The sequence below is a fragment of the Vombatus ursinus genome, unplaced genomic scaffold, assembly GCF_900497805.2.
Source record: "Vombatus ursinus unplaced genomic scaffold, bare-nosed wombat genome assembly UNPS02014817.1, whole genome shotgun sequence".
NCBI classification, from domain to species: Eukaryota; Metazoa; Chordata; class Mammalia; order Diprotodontia; family Vombatidae; genus Vombatus; species Vombatus ursinus.
In genome coordinates this window covers 6,174,318-6,197,135 of record NW_020954595.1, presented here as the reverse complement: position 1 = coordinate 6,197,135, position 22,818 = coordinate 6,174,318, and the positions used below count along the sequence as shown (strand labels likewise).

Sequence of the window (22,818 nt, the reverse complement as noted above, 5' to 3'; positions counted from 1 at the left end):
TACTACTACTACTACTACTACTACTACTACTACTACTACTACTACTACTACTACTACTACCACCACCACCTAGCATTTACATAGTGCCTACCATGGGCCAGACATTGTCCTAGGCATTTTACATGTATTATCTCATTTGGTCCTTATACAATAACTCTGGTAGGTAGGTGCCATTTCTTCAACCATTTTATGGTTGAGGAAACTGAGGCAAATAGAGAGTTAGGTGTCTTGTTCAGAGTCACACAACTAATAGAGGTGGGATTGAACTCAAGTCTTCCTAACTCCAGGGTCAGTGCTGTATCCACTGTGCCGCCTAGCTTATCTGTATCTTTATGCAAAATCTGAGGAGACTTCTGGGAACCAAGATGGTTCCCAGTAGAATCAGTAAAGAAGCAGTAACTTGCCATAACTCTGCCACATTCACCTCCAAACAACCATAAACTAGCACCCCAAAACAAATCCTGGAATAGCAGAACCAGCAAAAAGACAAGGGTGAAACAATCTTTTAGCCCCAGAAACTTGGAAGATCGGCAGGAAAGGTCTGTTTTACTGGGATAAAAGGGGAATACAGTCTGGAACAGGAAGCATCCCAGTAAGCCATGAGCGTGTCCTACCTCAGCAAACCAGTGGGAGATCCTGAGCCCCGGTGGGAAAATGCCAACACCAGGACCCCCAAGGGCCTCAGCCTAGCCAGGGCAATGGGCGCACTCTGTGTGCTTTAGCATAGCCCCAGGCAGACAGGTAGGCACCAACCCTTCGGGTGCCCAAGCATAAGGCAGCCTCCTCCAGCTGCCAGACCACCATGTGCTTCAGTGTCGCATGGGGAAATGCACAAAATTTGATAAAAAATGTTGAAAAGCATAGAAGCGAGGAGTGAATCCTGGCACACTTCAGCAGAGGTCTCCTCTCAAGATGGAATTATCCCATTAATGACTACTTTCCGGAGCTGGTCATTCTATCAGTCTTGAATCCACCAAACTGCACTATCATCTAACTCATATCTCCACATCTTGTCCATGAGAATAGTATGAACGACTGTGTCAAATGTTTTGTTGAAATCGAGGTATACTGATTGTACAGTATGTCTTTGATCTATGAGGCCAGTTACCCTGTCAAAGAAAGGAAATAGGGTTAGTCTGGCATGATTCTCAATGATCATTGCTTCCCCTTGAGAATACTCACCAACCATCTTCTGAAATACTATGTTCTAGAATTTTGCCAGCAATGCAAATCAAGTTCCCTGAAAGTCAAGTTTGTAGATGCCAGTTTATTTGTTTGGAAATTGACACTTGTCCCATTCTCCATGCTGTTTCAACAGTTAACATTCACTGATTCTTTAAATGCCCTGACACACACTTTGTATGTTTTGTTCTTTAGTCTGGTGAATTGAACTCCCTGCGAACAGTGAACAATGCCTTCCCCTCTTACCACATCTTCACTTGTCTTGGCTTTCAGTTCCTGCTCAGTCCTCTTCATTTCATTCTTCTCAGGTGCTTCTAGGGTTCCTCATTACCACCTCATTAGTCATTCTGCTTATTTGCTGCTCCCAATTGTTTGGCATTTCAACTCTTCCCCTCTCATATGTCTCATGTTCCAAGCATGCCTTCCTCCCTCCCTTCCCCCAGCTCTAGAAAAGGGTAATGATATTTTTCTCTTCTCAGGAAGGAAAGTTTTTTCGTTGTGAACAGGGTACAAGATTACTGATTAGAAATCTGGGGTCTATCTTCTTTTCTCTTAATGTTATAATACCTCCTTCTGTGACGTAGGACAATGGAACTTGTCATTTTTTTAAAAGTTCTGTTTAACTTTTTTTTTTAAATGCCGGTTTTGTGTGATGAAAGTGACCCAGTATTGGGAATGTTCATGTGAACCTTTTATGTGATTTTTAATTGACTCTGACGTAACCTAATTAAAAGAGGCTCTATGAAGAATCATACAAGCTCATATTTACTAGCTGGGAATTTGGATGGAGGTGTGATCTCATCATTTCTTCAGCATTTCATTTAATCAATCAACAAATATTTATTTATAACCAACTATGTGCCCAGCACCATGCCACATGCTGGTGATACAAGTTCAGAGAACTAAACAATCCTTATTCCCAACGAGTGTGCATTCAAATGTGGAAGACGAGTATTAGTAAATAGATACACAGCATAAATATAACATGACTAAACACAAATATATACGAAGCAGTTAAATGTAAAGTTGTTTGGGAGGGAAGGCACTAGCTGTTGAAAGGATCAGGAAAGGCTCTATGCAGAAGCTGTCTAAGCTTCGCCTTAAAGGAAGAGAGGGACCCTGTGAGGCTGAGATTAGGAAGGCACTCCTTCTAGGTATAGGGGACAGCAAGTGAAAAGTTCACAGATGAGATGGAGGAACAGAGAAAAGGCCAAATTCGCTGGACTGATGAGTGTAAACGAGGGAATTATGTCTATGGAGTCTAGAAAAATAGGTTGGGGCCAGGTTGTATAGGCCTGTAAAAGCTACATAGAGGAGTCTTTATTTGCTCCTATATGCAAAAGGAAGCCACTATAGTTGACGGAATAAGAAAGTTGCATGGTTATAGCTGAAGTTAAGGAAAATCCCTTTGGCAGCAGTATGTAGAATAGACTGGAGTGAGGAGAGACTTGAGGCAGGGGGATCAAGCAGGAGATTCTTGAAATTGTCAATGTGAGAGGCAATGAGGGCCTGACTTAAGGGAGTAGCTGTGTTAATAGAGAGAAAGGGTCAGAAACGAAGCATAGTACTGATCATAACCTATCCTTGTCTGCCCATCTCATGAAGCTCTTGTCCACACCTTCCCAGAAATCCTTGACAGGAGTCCCCCAAAAGCTGTGGCTCCCAAAAGGGCTGTCCATTCTTTGTCCCTCATTCTCCTTACATGACTGGCCCATCTTCTCTGGCCATACATGAGATCCTGGAATCACAGACTTCAAACTGACAGGAACCTCAGAGGACATGTAGTTCAAGGCCCTCACTTTACAGCAGAGGAAGCTAAGACTCAGAGAGGTAAATTCACTAACCTATGGCAACACAGGTAATAAGTAGCTCAGCCGGGATTCTAACCCAGGTCCCCTTTCCCCAAACCCAGCATTCATTCCACTGCTTATTCTGTCTTTCCATCAATCATCTCTTTCCCGATACATTTCACCCCATCTTTCCTACAGTTATCCTGTGACAGTATGCAGCAGCCTGTTGATGTCTGCCATGTTCCTTTTCATTACCCTTTGGGTGACCTAGAATTTTAATTCTTCAGAGACTGGAAACTTCTTGATTCAAAGTCATGGATCATCACTGAAAGAATATTAGCATTAAGAAGATGGAACTTTGTTTCAGGGAGAACCTTGGGGCAATAAAATATCTTTACAGATTCCAAAAGGTCATTTGTCCCACTCTCTTCCTCCTTGACCTCATAGTCTAGACAACAGGTATTCCTCACTCTCTGCTAGCTGGCATCAAGTAAGAGAGGGAGCACGCACACTTTCTCCTATTCAAACAGCAGAAGGGTGTCATGTCGTGTCACTGCAACATTGCCAAAGATGACTGAGCTGGGGAGGCCACATTACAGCCCTTCCATTGGTGGGTTTATGATACCCATCATCATACCTACCACATTATGCCCAATCAGACAAGCATTTAATTCAGGAAGCAAGCATCCATGGGCCAGGCTCTGTGCTGGGCCCTAAGGATATAAATGCCAAACCTCAACAGTCCCTGTTCTCAAGGTGCTTACAGTCTACTAGGGGATAGAGCAGAACACAGATTATAAACATGTCTGCCAAGCCAGTGGTCAGCCCAACTAGATTTGGAGGAGCTCATAACCCCATGGTTGAATGTAGGATGTTTTTTTTTAACTCCAACCACAGCAACACTCAAAGTCCACACGCTAAGACAAAGAAGAGTTGCATCATTTCCACCAGTGGAGGGCATACATACCAATCAATCAACCAGCAAGTATTTATTAAGTAGCTAACATGAGACAACCACTAGGGATACACATACAAAGAATGAAAGATATACGCTAAGTGAATCAATGATTATCGAAAGATTGAAAAAATAGAAAGGGGAAGGGGGACCGAGGGTGGCCCCATGGAGAGAGAGCTTGCCATGGACTCAGGAAGATGAGTTCACACTCTAACTCGTACTGATTGTGTGACCCTGAGCAAGCCATTAACCTCTCAACATAACAGGTGACTCTCTGAGACTATCAGTTATAGACCAGTTGAAGATATTGAAGGCAGTTTCTTCACTGGGACTCCTAGGATAATCACAGGTTCTAACCCAAAATTCAAATATCTGTATCTGTAAATAGGTATATGTACAGATGTATATTTATGTATAGGTGTGTGTATATATATATACATATCTACATACATAGATATATACCTATATACAATACACAGATGTAAGTATCTACATATGTAGATATATATGTATATATGTACATATTGATATGAGGGAAAGGAATACACATTTATAGATCACCTACTATGTGCCAGGCACTGTGTTAAGTGCTTCACAAATATCGAATTTGACCCCCCCACAGCCCTGGGAGGTAGATGCTATTATTAATCCTCATTCTAAATTGAGAAAATTGAGGCAAGCAGAGGTTAAGTGACTTGCCCAGGGTCATACAGCCACTATGTGTCTGAGGCTGGCTATGGACTCAGGTCTTCTTGACTCCAGTTTGGCACTCTATCCAGTGGGCCACCTGGTTGCCTCAGCCATGTTTGTACAAAGTTATTCAGGTGTTTAAACTATGAATTCCTTGGGAGCAATGATGATTATTATTAGTTGCCTTTTCTTTTAGCCCCAGTGTTTAGCACAGGGCTTGGTATCTTTTAGGTGCTTAATAAATGATATTGGATTGATTGATGCTTGCAAAGTGGTCACAATAGTGAACTCCAAGCCCAAAGACCTGTCTTCTCCTTACTTTCTGCACACTTAGCAAGTCTGTGATCTTAGGTAAGCCTCTGAGCTATGATTTCCTCATCTGGCAAATGGGAATAATACCTGCTCTGACTGTGTGAGAATCAAACAAGAGCATAGATATGAATATACTCAGGAAATTGTAAAACTCCATGCCAATGTAAGGTTCCAAGCCATGAGAGCAATCATGGCTGTGTCTGGAGTTAGAAAGGCACCCGATGACCTCTGGTGCAGCCTGTGCCTGGGCAAGATTCCTCTTGGCAAATGCCCAATGAGGAGTCAAAGAACGCTAGTGAGTAGGGGAGTCCTCTTCACCCCCTGCAGCCAAGGCCACTCTGGGGAGAGCACTAATTGTTAGGAAGCTGTTCCTGACATCAAATCAAAATGGAGCTCTTTGCAATTGCCACCCATTAGTCCCTATACTGGCCTCTAGTCAAGCAGAACAAGTCTGATCTCTTTCATATGCCAGCCCTTCTACTGCTTAAAAGCAGCTTGCATTCCCCACCTCTTGCCCTCAGCTTTCTCTTCCCCAGGCCAAACACCACCGTACCTTTAGATGATCACGTATGGTATGGCGTGGATTCAAGACCCTCTCTAGCCTGGTAGTGCCACCTCTAGACATTTTCCAGCTCAGCAATGTACTTTTTTTTAATTAATTTATTTTGATTTATCAACAATCCCTTCCATAAACTTTTGAGGTTTAAATTTTCTCCCCCTCCCTCCCCAAGATGACATGCAATCTGATATAGGCTCTACATATACATTCCTATTAAACATATTTTCACATTAGTCATCTTGTAAGAAAGAATTAGAACCCATAGGAGAAACCACAAGAAAGAGGAAACAAAACAAAATGGAAGAAAAAAAAGAGCAAATGGTATGCTTCCATCTGCATTCAGACTCCATAGTTCATTCTCTGGATGTGGATAGCATTTCCAGCATGAGACTTTTGGACATGTCTTAAATCCTTGCATTGCTGAGAAGGGCTAAGTCTATCAAAGTTAGTCATCACACAACATGACTGTTATTGCATCATTCTCTTGGTTCTGCTCACTTCACTCAGCATCAGACCATACTTCTCTTTCCAGGTTTTTCTGAAGTCAGTCTGTTCATCATTTCTTATAGCACAATAGTATTCCATTACATTCATATACCACAACCTGTTCAGCCATTCCCCAATTGATGGGCATCCCCTCAATTTCCAATTCTTTGCCACCACAGAAAGAGCTGCTATAAATATTTTTTACATGTGAATCCTTTCCCCATTTTTATGATCTCTTTGGCATACAGCCCTAGAAGTGCTATTGTTAGGTCAAAGGGTAATGCATATTTTTATAGCTAGAAATAGCGTATTTTTATGGCATAGTTCCAAATTGCTCTCCAAAATGGCTGAATCAATTCACAATTCCACCAACAATGCATTAGCGTTCCAATTTTCCCACATCTTCTCCAACATTTATCATTTTCCTGTTTTGTCGTGTTGGCCAATCTGATAGGTGTGATGTGGTACCTCAGAGTTGTTTTGATTTGTATTTCTCTAGTCAATAGTGATTTAGAAGATTTTTTCATATGACTATAGACAGCTTTAATTTCTTCATCTGAGAACTGCCTGTTCATATCCTTTGACCATTTATCGATTGGGGAAGATTGTTCTTAAACAAACCTGGGCAACTAGAAGATACAGTGGATTGTGTGCTGGCCCTAGAGCCAGGAGGAAGAGTCATTTTCCTGAGTTCAAATGTGGCCTCAGATACTTACTAGCTATTTGATTTGGGCAAGTCATTTAACTCCGTTTGCCTCAGTTTCTTTCTCTATTAAATGATCTGAAGAAGGAAATAGCAAACCACTCCAGTATCTCCCAAGTCTTCAATTTTGGTCCCAGCCAGGGCCCTGTTTGCCATCCAAAGGCCAGCCTGAGTTAGCTACCTAGAAAACACATAAAACTATATGACAGCTATTTACAAACACAGAAGAATGCTGCTCTCATTAAGAGAAGAGGATCTTTCAGAGAAATTCTCTTGTGCTAAGCCTGGGACTGCAATGACTTGTGTTCTTAAAGAACATTATTAGAATAACATTTTGTTTTGTTTTGTTTTGTTTGTGTACCAGGTCCTCCAGAAACTTGGCAAAGCCGATGAAACAAAAGATGAGCAGTTTGAGGAGTACGTACAGAACTTCAAACGGCAAGAGGTAAGTTCCAGGGCATCTGCTCTGCTTTGCTGAATTCTCCACTGGTTCACGTATGACTCAGATGCATTCACTCATCAGAGAGGACAGGCAAGGTTCCTGCAGGTGCCATGAGAACAGGCAGGACCTTTTCCAATGTTCCATAGAAACTGGGGTCAATTCCAAAAGATTGAACAGGAAGAGGACAGATTTATTTCAGATGGATTTATTCTAGGACTTTTGCAAAGCTGATAACCCACTCGGCTAAAATGAATGACGGGGCTAATATGCTATGATTGTCACTTAAGTATTACGGAAAATTCTGCCCAGCTTGTCTCTTGTTGCAAAGATTCTTCAGTAGGTGGTTCTGCTCAATGCTGCATTGTTACTGTAGCAGATGTAACCCATCTACATGGAGACATTCATACTCCCCACGCCCCCCCCAAAAAGATTTCTGGATCCTGAGGAGGCTCTTTTAGAAGGTCGTTCAATACCAGATTTTTAAACTGTAATATCCTAGAAGGCAGGGACTTAATTGGCTTTTCTACTGACTTAATGGATCTGAAAATGAGAAAAAAATAGTTAAATTTGAAAAGGAAAACACAGTATAACAGTTGGGAAATGAAATGACCATTCACAATTTTAACGTGATGGCCAGGTTAAAGATGGTAGACAATAGCAAGGATGGGAAGGCCACTAGCAGAGAAAAGATGAGGAAACGGGAGACAGGCAGGCTGCTATGGCTGAGGAGTATTGCATGTGCCATCACTTATAGTTGGTATGGTGGTTGATTTTGCTTAACTTTTTTTTAAATTGTGTTATAAGAGAAGGCTCCCTAGATTTTGGGGATGGGTATATTGAGAGTTGACTGATTCAAGAGAAAATGAATTAATAAAACTTTAAAAGGGGGGGGTAGCAATTGGAGAAATGGGACCTGGGACCCATCAATAGAACTTTTCAATCTGTTTCAGACAGTATGACAATGCATGACTTGGGGTTGCTGCTCCCTTGGTTACATTAGCCTGATCCAAAGTACGCAATAGGTTCAGGAACTGTGGACACGTGCGAAGCAATAGCAAAATAGAACTGCTTAAAAATCAGGCTCCAAGGTTTTAGTGATAGCATTTGGACTTGATAACTACCTGAGAAAGACTGTCTTCATTGTGTCTGTTGGCCACAGCAAAACTGAGCATTGTACTGGTGGCACATCCCATCCCTTCCTTTCCCTGGAGAACCCAGGTGGATTGTCTTAGAATATAGGAAGTCTTTCTGTCCCCTCTCCACAGGAAGGGCTTACTGGTCAATACCACTCAGCCCTGTGGAGCAGCCCACCTCTAGTTCAGGGTTGGAGTAGTAGGGCCTCTTAATCCCTGCTTTCAAGGGTCTGGTGACCTTTAACACTGGAACACTCAAGGGAAGAGGAAAGAAATGAGAATATGGCTTCCATTCTCATGAAATGAGAATGCTGCTCTCCTGAAGTGAAGATCACTAGTTTTAGTCTGATTGCCAAATTCTTTAGACTCAGCCTGCAGTTCAGTGATGCAGCAGATAGAGCACTGGACCTGGAGTCAGGAAGACCTGAGTTCAAATCCAGCCACAGACATTTACTAGCTGGGTGAGCCTAGGTAAGTCAGCCTCTGCCATAGTTTCCCCATTTGTAAAATAGAGATAATAATAGCAACCAGCTCTTAGAGTTGTTGTAGGATAGAGATAATGTTGGTAGGAATGAGATAATATTGGTAAAGTGCTTTGCAAGCCTTAAAGAGCTATATAAATATTGTCAGCAACAGCAGCAGCGGCAGCATGGGTGTCACTGTCACTATCAATTCTCCTTGAGCTCTTAGCGTCAAGGATGCAGCTGTTGCTGATCTTGTGACTCAACACTCTGCTTGCCTGGTCCTTAGTCTACTCTGTGCCTAAGGCCTTGGGCAGCTTGCCATAAGGACTGGTGTGCTGGACTTTCTTAGGGATACACACAACAAGGGCCATGAACATAGACGCACAAGCAGAGCCAGTCTCTCCAGAGCCACATGGATCTATTTGAAGAGGTCTCCCCGGCCCTCTTCCTCTGGTTAACACATTCAGTTTGCTGCCAAAGGATAGGGCTCAGTTTAGGAACATGAACCCAGAGGCTTAGACTTTCCTGCTCTCATGTGTTACCTTCAGACAATCTCAGAGTGGGAGAGTCCGAGACTTTTGTCAGGGCTATTGCCACTGGCTGCTGCCTTCCCGCCCCCACAGCTCAGTTGACCTGCCTCTCTGATTATGGTGAAAGGTAAAGAGCGCTGAAGTGGAAAGAACATAGAATGCAGAATGCTTGAGTTCTAGTCCCACCTCTGGCCATGCTGTGCCCTTGGACAAATTACTTCACCTTCCTTGGCCCAATGTCTTATCTGTAAAATGTGGGGTTTGGACAAGGAGATCCTGAGCATCCCTGAGAGGTCTAAAATTCAATGATCTCTATCTCCGTCCTTCTTTGTGCCAACGCCGGGAGAGGGAAAATGGGAGGAGATGATAAGCGTGGCAGAAAGACAATGTGACCCCTGTTTATAGCTTCCCCAGCTTCAGGATTTACACTCTGCCCTTTTAAACATAGTCCAGTGAGTATAGTGAGAGTTGGTGCATCCCTCAGAGGCAACCGGTTATCTTCAGTTGGATATTTCCTGTTATAAAACCCTCCTGCTTAATGACATTTTAATATCCCAATAATCCAGAAGCCCAACCTTTGAATGTACCCTGCTGAGTTAGTTGTTTCCAGGAGAAGGAAGCATTTGGCATGGTTTATGCAGGGTGACCTTTCTCTGCATCTCTCTGGGTTCTGTTGACTGGGCAGGCTCAGATTGGTGGTATCTCTGTGGAGTGAGACAACCATAGAGTCAGCTTAGCCAGTGACTCTTAGGTTACCTTTTCTTACCTCCAGTGCCATAAGGGGATGACTTTTTGTGATCCTTCTCCAGCATTTATTCTAGTCATTAGAGAATGAAAACAACTACCAAAGCAATGACAAGTATTTATTAAGCATCTATTAGATACCAGACACTGCTAAGACAGATAATCCATGCTCCCAAGGAACAATGCTCACGTTCTGGTGGGGCAGACAACAGAAAAGGAAGTACATACAAATGAGCTATGTACTGGAGCTAACCAAGAGAGGGAAGGCCCTGATATTAAGGAAGAGCAAGAAAGGCTTCTTGCAGGAGATCGGATGTTAGCTAGGACTTGCAGGCAGTCAGGGAATCCAAGAGATGGAAATGAGAGGGGAGAGAATTCCAAAAGTGAGGAACAGCCAGAGAAAATGCCCTGAATGAACAGATGGAATGTTTGTTTGAAAAACAGCAATGAGGCCATTGTCGCTAGATGGAAGAGTATATGAGGGAGAGGAGGAAGGTGTAAGAAGATTGGAAATGTACCAGGGGGGACTGGTTAGAGCGGGCTTTGAATGCCTGCTAGAGGATTTTTTATATTTGTTCCTAGAGTGAAGAGTAGTGAAAACTGAGGGCGGTAAGGGTAGCATTTTAGTTTTAAGTTTTCTGGGTTGAAAAATATTTTGATATTAGGGAGGAATAATTGAACTCTCTCTTTCCCAGAGATTTTAGCGCATTCTCAGAAATTCCAGCTAGAATTGTAAAACTGATGGAATTTGAACAAGAAAATAAAATCCTTAAAAGCCAAGTGTAGCACTGGGGAAGGATATAGTCAATTATATAGTATATCTATATATCTATATATCTATATATACATATATACATACATATATGTATGTATATATATAATATATATATATATATTACACATATAAAGTGCCTACTATGTGCCAGGCACTCTTCTTAGCTCTAGAGACAAAAAGGAAGGTTAAAAAAAGACCAGTCCCTACTCTCAAGGAATTCACAATGGGGGAGATAACATACAAACAATTATGTACAGACAAGCTATATACAGGATGAATAGGATAAAATTAACAGAAGGAAGACACTAGAATTAAGGCAGGTTGGCAAAAGCTTCCTGTAGAAGATGGGATTTTATCTGGGACTTGAAGGAAGTCAAGGAAACCAGGTGGCAGAAATGAGGAGAAAGAGCATTGCAGATATGAGGAACAGCCAGGAGGCCAGTGTCACTGGATCAAAGAATACATGTCTGGGAGCAAGGTTTAAGAAGACTGGAAAGGCAGGAAGGGGCCAGCTTATGAAAGGCTTTGAATGACAAGCAGAAGGTTTTATAATTGATCTTGCAGGCAATAGGGAGCCACTGGAGTTTATTGAGTAGGTGAGTGACATGGTCAGAGCTGCATCTTAGGACAATCCCTCTGGAGGCTGCATGGAGGGCGGGGTAGAGTGGGGAGAGGCTGGAAACAGGCAGACCCCCCAGCAGCTATTGCAATAGTCCAGGTATGAGGTGACAAGTGTCTGCACCAGGGGGGGAGCAGGGGCAGAGTAGAGAAGGGGGTGTATTAGAGAGATGCTACAGAGGTGAATCAACAGACCTTGGCAACAGCCTTAAGTAAAACAAACATAAAGTAATTTGAAAAGGGAGAAGGCACTAAAATCAGGAGATCAAGAAAGGCTTCCCAGAGGAGATAGGCTGAGACCTGAGCCTTGGAGAAGCACACAGCTTCAGAGTGATTGGGATGATGAAGGCATGAGAGACAGCTTATGCGAAAGCAAAGACTGGAAGTGAAAGCGTCAAGTGAAATAATTAATAGCCCAGTTTGGTCATGAGGTGAAGTCGGCAGGGTAAATCATAGCATAAGATTGTGGAGGACTTTGACTGCTAGGCTGAGGGAGTTGTATCTGATCCTCCAAGTAATAAGGAGCCATTCAAGTTTTATGAGTAAGGAGCATGATATTAGTGATCTGTGTATTTGAAAGAGTGTGTTGGTGACTATGTTCAAGTTGGATTACAAGTAATTAGTTTCAGCAGTCCAAATGAGAGCCAAGAGAAATCTGTGTCACAGTAGCCATTGGCAAAGAGAGTACCCGGGCAAGAGGGTGTGAACAATAGTCTCAAAGGCTTCAGAGCATTTGGGGTCATTGGTAACCATCGAGCATGAATTCTTTATCGAAGGTTCATGGATAGACTTAAAGGGGTCTGCCTTGCTCAGTAAATGTCATTGTCTCCCTACTACTTCTGCCACCAAGTGCACATTGCTCTGTTTTCATTTAAAGCCCATCACGGTGGTTCCAACCCACTTTCCCAGACCTAATTTACATTTCTTTCTCTAACACACCATCTAGAATTGATCCAGGTTAGGCTTCTCACTTTTCATTACACCTGACATTCCATTTTCCATTACTGTTCCTTTGGATTGAACATCCTCTATTACTGGAATGTAATTTTTCCTCCTTCCCTTCCCTGCTTTGAAGGGTAAAGCTCAGCTCCAATGCCACCTTTATTTAAAAGGCTTCCCTTTTGTCATGCTGCTAATGCTTCTCCCTCTAAAATGACCTCTTAATCATTATATGTATAGTTGGAATATACTTGTGCATATAGATGTTATTTCTCCATAGTAGAATGTAAATCCCTTGAGAGCAGGGATAGTTTCACTTTTGTCTTTGTTTTCCAATGTTTGACAAATAGTAGGTGCTTAATAACTGCATGTTGATTGAAGGATGAGGCATAATCAAAAGGTGTTATTTCATATGGGAAGCATGCATTGATATCTGTGTAAGATCTGATGTCCAAGGCCCTGGTCCTTTTGGCATCTACTGCAATGTGGGCTGGGGCACTTGCCTAGTGTCCTGTTCTGACTCCAGAGATGATTTGCTCCTTGTACCACAATTATTTGCATATTTGTTTTCCATTCCTACTTTCATCTCCATCATATTAGTTTGTAAGCCCCTTGAGAGTAGGAAGGGAAAGGATTCTGGGTTTTTTTAATATCTCTAATGTTTAGCCTAGGGCCTCATTATGAGTGCAATAAATGTCTGTTAAATTAAACATCCTGATCCTAATATGAACCATGCATGGAAATGTGAATACTTTCCATCTCTGCATAGATTACAGCAGACTCACCCTATGGAGAGGGTTGGGACCATGTTTCTCAGCAGCTCATGAATAAGTAAGTCTTCTTTCCTCAAAAATCAGATGGTTGGATTCAAGATTTCTAATTAGAAAAATCACTATTTTATATTCTCTTGGTTTTCTTGCCAGGGATAACCCATTGGCTACTGCTTCTGTAGTGATATGTGGGCCTTGGAGGGAAGGAGGTGGGTGGGAATTTAACAAGCAAATGAATTCAGGTTCTTATGCAAAAAGTGGAAAATAAATGATCTTATAAAGTACCAACAGAGCAAGGAACAAATAGCCCCATTGCTAATGTCTCAGAGTCAGGGATTGAATATGTATGAAGACCAAAGCTGGGTGCAGAGCTCTCTCTTAAAATGCTGGAAGGCCAGTGATTGATGAGAATACATCTTAGGGCCAATGAGGGCCACATAAAGAGGTCTTGGCCATGTTCACAGGATGGCTAGCCTTTGTGTGAGGCTGTGAGGTTCTGTCTGTGATGTTTGTGGGGAGATGGGTCTATGAGGCAGGGAGAAGGGCAGTGTTGAAGAGGAAAGGAGTAACACAGTTCATGAAATAAGAAACCCAGTTGAGTTCAGCCTCATGGAGTACTTTGACTCTGGGGCTGAATTTGCACAAAGAACAATAGCAAACCAAATCTGAATTTTTTTAATTAAAACTTTTTTCAGTTAAAAATATTTCTTTTTCTCTCCGTCCCACTTTTCCCCCATCATTAAAAAAAAAATAAAAGAAAAAGAAATTCCAAACCCTTGCAATGAATATGCAGAATCAAAGGAAACAAATTTTCCGGGTAAAGGTTATCCTATTAGGAAGCAATCTGTGCTCATAGGTCAAAGGTTTAGAGAAAACAGGAGCCCAGATCAGAGAATCCCACAGAAGAGCATCACAGTCATATGAGACCTCAACAAACGTTGAATCTAGCTCATTCTCAAACACAGATCTCTGGTATATCTTATCCCACAAGTACCCCCCCCCAATCTCTGCTTGAAGACCTTCAAGGAAGGGGAACCCCCTCCCCTTCCCCCTCCAGGCAGTCCATTTCACTTTGAGACACCTCTGATTGTTAGGAAGTTTTTCCTGACCTCAATCCTAAATTTTATTCTTTGACATTTCTACCCATTATTCTTGGTTCTTCCTAGATGGCAGTATAGATATCCTGTATCTCCAAGTCTTTGCACAGATTCCTGGAGCTTGCCTACTTGGTCATTTTTGTCAATTTTGTGTTGACAGCTGATCCCTAGAGAGGCAGCTTGTTGTAGCGGATAGAGGATGGCCTCAGAGTAAGAAGGGTTGGGCTCAAATCCTTTCTGTTACACCTATTCACTGTGTGACCTTGGGCAAATCCATGACCCTTTCAGCGCTGGGTCAACACTCTAACCCTATGAATTGCAGAGTACTGGCTGATCAGCTTTAGTGGAGGGAATATTCTGAGCTTACATGGGCAAAACAGATCTTCTCCAGAATGTACCTTATCACTTGAGCTTTAATATAGACATTAAAACAAAGTCCAATGGATTCCCTTTGTTTGGAGCAGAGTTTACCAGACCCGTTGGTCAGATCTGATTAAAATCTCATGTTTATTATTTCTAGAACATTCGATTTCTTTCATCTATTTTTGATATTCCTCTTTAAATTAATGTGACATTATTATAGGACAGACAGGTGACGAATGGAGCCCTCAGTAGAGGGATGGCTGGCTGTGTCTTGAAGTAGAGCTCACAAGAAAAGAATAAAGACATTTGCATCTTTGAGTTAACATGAGGATTAAAAGCTCCCCACGTCCCATGGTCTCTTATTTAAAACACAGTGTAACTCCTGTAATTTGGGCCCTGCCCTTTGACATGGATCAGGGTAAAATTTTTAAGAGAGATCTTTCACAATTCTTCTGCTTTATTTCCTTACCCAAGGAAATCCAGGAAACATTAATGTCTGGCTAATTTTTCTCTCCCCAAAGGGGGCCCAGATCCTGTGTAAGAATTCACACTAACAGACGCTAAATCTATGGGACAGAATTTATTCAACCCAACAAAAGTGCCAAACATTCTTGCACCCAGGTCCGTTAACCACCAAGAAAACTCACCTCCATTTCCTTGATCTAATTTGAAAAATATTTCCCCATATCTAAAGGGTAGCTCTCCCTTTGTAGCATACATTTTTGAGGGTGGGCTTAGAGGATGAGGTAGGACAATCTCATGGGGATACTAGGACAGGGAACCAGTCCTGCCTCATACACTCACTGCCTGTGTGACTTCTTGGGGCTTAATTAAAATCATCAAAGATGGAATAATGAAGAGGGAGCTAGACTTGGGAGTCAGAAAGACCTGAGTTCAACTCCTGCCTCAAACATTTAATTGTCTGACCCTGGGCAAATCATTTCACCTCATTCAGCTGAGTTTCTTTGTAAAATATAGGTAATAATAGCTCCTATCTCCCAGGGTTGTTGTGAGTATCCGAGGTGATGATACATGCAAAGTACTTTGCAAACCTTACAGCTCTTATGTAAATGTGAGCTATTAGAATTACTGTCCTGCTGCCTAATTATGTTTCCTTTTAATGGCGCTGCTCCCATTCAAACCTTGTGGCCTTTATAGTTTTCCAGGTGTTTAGTTTGCGATGATTCTAGGGCGATGGATATAATCATTTTGCCATTTGAAAAGATCCCCCCTCCATTCCATTGGGTTGCTACTCGGCTGTCCCCAGGTAGCTCTCATTGAATGACCTGTGTTTGACATTGAGCTAGAATATCTCAGTTACGTCATGGATTAGTATCTCCTTGAAAAGCTGCCCTCCCTCTAGGGGATCTTGTCAGGTGCACCCAGAGTCCCAGAGCACAGAGGGACCCCATCGAGTTCGGTGGGTAGCTGAACAAGAAACTTGTCAGGAACACCGTCGACAGTGCCTTCAGGGAGGAGCCGTCACCTCCTAGGACAAATCCTTCCACTTTTGCAAAGGTCAAATTGCCCATTTATTCATTCAGCAAGAATTTATTAGGCCACTAGTGTGTGCCAGGCACTGGGCTAGGTTCCAAGAACGTAGACACAAAAACAAACCAAAAAGCTGCACAAATAAACCAACCCCTATCTGCAGGGAGCTTACATTCTACTGGTATAACTTGCATTCAAATAAATAAATGCAAAATATATACACAGTAACTTTGAGGGAGACTGGAGGAGGGCATCAGGAAAGGACTCATGTAGGAGGTACCATGTGAGCTTTGCTTTGAAGGAAACTAGGAATTCCAAGAGGTGAAGGCGAGAAAGGGAGGGCACTCGGGGCATGGGGCACAGCCCGTGCAAAGGCAGAGAGATGGGAGATGGAATATCATGAATATAAATGAACGAATGAAAAGCATATATTAAACACTTACTATAAGCCAAGCACTGTACTAAATGCTGGGAATACACATACAAAAGCCAAATGGGCCCTGCCTTCTAGGGGCTTACATTCTAATTGTAGAGACAGCATCCGAAAGGAAGCAGTGGTAAGAGAGGAAATGATGTAACTTTCCATACCTAACCAGGCTGGTCCATGACCAGCAGAAGTCTCCAAGCCCATCCCCAAATCCCCTCTAGTTTTAGATGAACCATAGAACCAGTATTCCACTGACCAGCACAAGAACCCAGGTTCACACATATAATTTGCCCCTACGTCCCAGAGCAAATGATACCCCCTTCACCTCCTTTCCCTCCTCGCTTATGTACCTTCTTCATTAAAACTGAGACAAAAGATAAATGATACAGTTCTTTGGACGCTTTCACTCTGTGCCCTTATGGGTCTGCTGTCCTTGCTGTACACCGTGAGCCCGGGAAATTGTAAATGAGCGCACTCCTGCCGGCTTCTCCTTTGACAGGCTTTTGTCCTCAAGCTTGTCAGTGATCTATTAACTTGTCACACTGTGAGGCCTGCTCCGGAGCCCTGGGGACTGCCTGCCTGCCTCTCCAGAGCCTAGAGGTGCACCAGCTAAAGCATTCTTTGATCCTAAGCGATTGCAGAATTATAGCCGTATTAGTTATCAGTTAGTGAGGTCCCTATTTGCACTCATTAAACCCCATCTCTTTGATAATTTATTTCCCTCCGAACTTCAAACGTTGCCAGAGATTTTGTTAACACAGATCTTAAGCCGGAGTCCAATTTAATTTAACTCTGGGGAATTAAACCAATTTGACATTTGATATTTTGCTCCTAAGTCTATTCTCCTCCTGCACTTATTTGTAAAAGGAGAAATTTCTGCAAATACCAAAAATAAGCACCTAACTCCTGGGGCCACCACTTCTCCATCAACCCATGTTTGCCAAGCAAATGGAAGTCTGCTTGCAGACTGGGCGCAGATGCTAGAGACAGATAGAGGGCAAAAGCTGGGGCATTGCTTTCCTCCTGAGACAGGAGAAGGCGTATGGGCAGAGCCGGACAGGCTAGCTGTCCTCAGATTTATGGATTGGTTCAACCCTTGGACCAGCATCTCTAGGCTATTAGAGCTGTTTTTCTATCAGTCTTGTATGTCTCAGAGGTTTGGGCTTTGAAGGAGAGGGACAAAAGAGTCCAAGACTTTCTTCTAGCTATGGGCCTTAAAGCTGTGCTCCTCCTCAGCTCCTGGCCATGAGCACCTGAGTGAACTTTGACCTCAAGCCTTGATCTTGGATTGTTAATAGAACAGTGGGTGGAGAGAACCGAGACGAATTTGTCCTTGATGTAAGGGGAACGATGTCTTAACAACAGGAACTGTTTAATGGCCCCCTCCGTGCTCACTCCATACTGTTCTCCCTCCACAGATGCTGTGTGAAGACCCTTACCCAGTTCTGGCTCTATTTCCCTCCATTCCCTGGCCATTCACTCTCATTTTCATCCTGTGGTCTCTCCCTCTGACCCTGCCAAATGCTATTAAAGTAGTAGAGTGGAAACTGTATTTACAAGCTGAAGGCCTGGCTCAGTGTCCCGGGCCTGTCACAACTATCTGTGTGAGCTGGGGGAATTTCTATCAGCTCTCAGAGCCTCAGCTCCTTCATCTATATTCAATGATCTCTAACATTCACTCAGCTCCACCTTTCTGTGATTTTTGCAATTTCTCCTTGGGAGTTGTGAGAATTTGCAGGAGAGGGGAAATGGAGATCCAGCAGTCTTGCCTCATGCCTCAAATATAAGGAATGTCCCTTCTACAATGTGGAGGAGAGAAGGAGGAGTTTTGGGTAAATGACCTAAACTTGTTTCTGAAATATTATAGTTCTATATGACAGTAGATTCAGTTATCTCCGCTATCAGTGAGTACCTCCTTTGTTTCCGGTTTTTTGCTGCCCTCAGGCCCCAAGCTGGCCGCCTCCCCAATTCCAGCAGTTCAGGGCTGTGTCTGGCCCAGCCAAGTCACAGAAGCTTCCCTGACCTTGGCCACACATTTGGGCAATCTGCAGCGGGCCAGGAGTATTGGTTCTGGATGACTTGAACTAGTTGTTGGCCATGCTCGGGGCTGTCTGGCTGGAAAGGAAGGGATGGCTCCTGCCCACCTTCTCTCCTGGTCAAGCCTAGTGCTATTTTTCATGGATAAAAAGAACTGAGCACTCATGTTCTGTCACAAATAGGGAACAACTCCACCATCTGGAACTGGAGCCCCGTCCTTGTCATTCAGTCTCCTAGTTCAGCTGCCTGGGGAGTGTCAGTGCCGTTCACCAACACCCCACCTACTCCCCTCGAGAACTATCTGGCCCAGATCCAGAAAAATGAGGAGTGAAAACAGCCTTCAAGGCCTCATGTGGCCTGTATGGTTTCTGGATTGTACCATTAAGCTTGAAAAGTTCACCGAGAATTTTTCAAAGATTCATAAATTCTATTTTTCAATACCTACTGGACAAAAGGGACAGGTTTTTTTTTTTACCCCTAATGCATTTATCTAGTCCTGAAACCCTTCCTGGAGCATGAATTGGTCCAGGACATTCTGCGGTGTCTAATCTAGTACAGGCTATTTGTCAAATCAGAAAAGTGCCCATTTGAGAAGGAAGACGTGGAATTCCTGGGGCTGTACCCTCCAAACTGAGCTCCTGGGAATATGTCCTGGAGAAACTAAGCCACTGAGCTTTGGGAGGCCCACCCTAGGGCCATGCTGCCCTGATTGGTGACAGCCCAGAGCCCACTGTATCTAGCCTGTCCCAAACCCTCAACCATGCTTCACCCCAGGCAGCTTCCTGCCCTACCACCGTGCACCATCTTGTGTATCTCCCTGCCCCACCCCTTCTTCCTCTTGTTTTGGAAACAGTTATCAAACCAATGCTTTCCTTTCTTCTGGAAAGGGCTTGTTGATCAGCAACTTCATGGCTCTACCTCCATTTCTGTGATGACCTAGACCCAGCAAGACACTCCCTTCCTTGGTCTCCATTCCCCACGTGGGTTGCCTTCTCCTATTCACATGCTCACTTCTTTATGGTGGAGACTGTCTCTTATCTTTTTGTATCCCAGTGCTCAGCATAGTGCCTGACATATAGAGCTTGATAAATACTTGTGTCTGTCTTTCTTTCTTACTCTTTCTTTCTGTCTGTCTTTCTTTCTTCCTTTCTCTTTCTTTCTTTCTTTCTTTCTTTCTTTCTTTCTTTCTTTCTTTCTTTCTTTCTTTTTCCTCCTGCCTTTCTTCCTTCCTCCCTTCCTCCCTGCCTCCTTTCCTTTTCCCTTTTTTCCTTTCTTTTTTTCCTAAGGGGTTTCAACAAGTGGGAACATTAGTTGGTACAGAGATCTGATCAGTGTAGTAACCAATGCTGACTGTCTGATGGTGAAGTGTGCCTGCCACCTCTGCCAAATGCTATTAAAGTAGCAGAGTGGAAACTGTATTTACAAGCTGAAGGCCTAGCTCAGTGTCCTGGGCCTGTCACAACTATCTGTGTGAGCTGGGGGAATTTCTATCAGCTCTCAGAGCCTCAGCTCCTTCATCTATATTCAATGATCTCTAACATTCACTCAGCTCCACCTTTCTGTGAGCAGAGAAGTGGGAGGCTACATGTACAGGCTGAGGCACACATACATTTTCAGACATGGGGAGAGTTGATTTGGTTGACCCACCTGTACCTATTTTTTTTTAACCAAGGAGGGTTTTTTTAACAGGAGTGGAGGGGAGTCTGTGATTAGCTGTGTGCTGGCAAGTGTTTAACAACTGGCTCTCAACAAAAAAAAAATACCCAAATGTTGCTGCATCACCAACATTTTCTTTATGACTTTTTAAAGTCTAGACAATCAACAAAACAATGAATCCAGTTTTAATTTGCAGCATTTGCTAATTTCTGAGTTGTAAATGTTCACACCAAATATTTAACAGTCTTCTCTCCTGAGTCAATACAAGCTGACTTCAGAAAACCCCTAGATGGGACTATGCTATAAAAAAGAAAAGTTCAAAAAAACTTGAAAGGAAAAAGAAAACTAGTCACAGGAAAAGGGATTCAGTGCAGGATGGCAGGGGCATGGGACAGAACCTAGGACTTGACTCTGTCTCAGCTTCTGTTCCTAGAGCTTTGCTATTGTATAGGGGTTACTTGTGTTCACTGCCCCTGCCCTGATGGGCCAAGATGGCCATAGGCTAACTGTGCCATGGGCTCCACCCCCACCTCAGCCTGACCAGAAAGGCTATGGCCTCAAACATACATCCTTTCCTGAATTCTAATCACTTATCTCCCCACACAGCACCTGAGTATCAGACTATGTCCAGATCTTCCCTCCTTATCTCTCATAAACCCCAAGGTGGCATGGTTACCACCTCCCAGCATTTCCAACATTGGAGCAGCTAGATAGTATAGTGAACTGAGTACTAGATCTGTGCTCTAGGAGACCTGAGTTCCAATCCTGTCTCAGATGCATACTAGCTGTGTTACCTTAGGTAAGCTCCCTTTCTGTGCCTTATTTGTAAAGTGACAAAATTGGACTCTGACCTCTATGGGCCCTTCCATCTCTAAATTTTGAGATCCTTTGTTAGCCGTTTCCTTCATACTAAAAAGGGCCTATTTCAGAAGCAGCTAGATGGTGCAGTGGATAGAGCATTGGACCTGGAATTGAAAAGACCTGAGTTCAAATTCAATCTCAGACACTTAATAGCTGTGTGACTCTGATCAAGTCACTAAATCTCTATCTGTCTCAGTTTCTTCATATGTAAAATGGAAATGATAACAGTGCCTACCTTCCAGGATGTTGTGAGGATCAAGTGTGATAATATTTGTCAAACTGCTTAGCTTAGTGTCAGGCACATAGTACGTCCTTAATAAATGCTTATTTCCTTCCTTTGCCATTTGCTGGATGGCATTGTTAGTGAGTGACTCGAGCCCAAGATGCTTCCCCTGCTTCGTCTCTAGTAGGGTCCCTCCTCACTAGCACCTTAATCTTCTGTGTCACATCGTGACTTCTTTCTGACCGGGTAGTCTAGTCTCTAGGGTCCTTCCACCAGGATTTTCCTGCTTTGATCTTCACCCATAGGTTTTCCAGCCTGCTTACCCCTTGGTAGATAATGAGCTAGTGACTTATTCTAATGCTGACTCTATAACAAAAGGGTATATTAGAAAATCACGAACAAATCAGCAATCCAGATTCTCAACCACTGCTTTCATTCCACTTCAAGTGAGACTCAAAGGTTGTATTCAGTTGGCCTCTGAATGGGCTCGGGTCTGTTCCAGTGCTATTCAGTGCCATGGTAGGCTGGAGCCATCAGTCGTAGGTTTATAGGAGTGTGTGGGATGTTGAGGCAGCACCTGCACCTCTGGTTGCTCAGGGTTGCTCATCCGCCTTTGGTGTCACCTTCACCCAACTCTCACCTGTGGCTCCACAAAGCTGTAGCATGCACAGCAGCCACGCCCCAGTACACTGTCGCAACAGACAGGTTAAACCAGATGGAGGGTAACCAATGGACAAACCTCAAAGCCATCAGTGAGTCAGAGGGATATCTACCCCAAGCATTTGAAGATTTCCCTAGCCAGAATGAGTGGATGAGAACAATTTGTTCCAATGGCCATGAAGGCAGCTGAAGCAGGCTGTAGTTGAAGATGCCAAGGTCATGCCCTGCATCCTGGGCCATTGCCAATCATCCTGACTTTTGTCCTGCCACTGGACTTCAGTGACTCTGGGAGAGAGAGTGAGGCAGATGACTGTGCAGCTCTGCCTCACTTAAATCCAATTCACACAGGAGTCAAGATATCACCTGTAATGTCCTTGGTCCTCTTTGAAATGAAGGATGAACTATAACAACAACATGGGCTTCAGAGGGCCTCTCCAACGTGGAGATTCCATGAAAAATATGCCAGGGTTAGGATGGCGGCTGGCCATTTGCCCCACTTCCAAGCTCTATGAAGCAGTCCCAGTGAGATCAACACCTTTCTCATCACAGTCCAACCTGTGTGGCTTGGATCCTGAGAAAGGAGCACAAAGAGGAACTGATCAGACCCTCCTGCAGGAGAACTGTGCACACTGCACTCAGCTCCACGAAGGATGCAGAGCCCATCCTCCCTCCTCATTCACTGTACAAGAATGAGCTGCAAGTGCTGGTCCCAAATAAGCCCAGCTGTCGATCTCTCCTAGGATATCGGCCCAGTCTTGGTTTGTGAGATTCCTCCCTTCTCCCAAAAGAGACTTTTCTGACTAGAGGCATCTCTTGGAATAAGAGTATGTTCCTTGTGTTCTATTTCTCAGCCAAAGTCCCAGGAAATACTAGGCAGCACAGTGGGCTGAGTGCTAGAACTGGAATCAGGA

The 22,818-nt window shown here is 43.4% G+C and overlaps 1 protein-coding gene across 1 annotated transcript in view; it reads left to right on the top strand.

The window, feature by feature from the left end:
* The window catches only part of AMPH (amphiphysin), a 195,647-nt gene that overhangs the window by 76,060 nt on the left and 96,769 nt on the right, over window positions 1-22,818 (top strand). Inside the window, exon 2 of the mRNA XM_027835760.1 lies at window positions 7,042-7,122. Coding sequence (XP_027691561.1) covers window positions 7,042-7,122 — 81 coding nt within the window. The remainder of the gene's footprint in view (window positions 1-7,041; window positions 7,123-22,818) is intronic.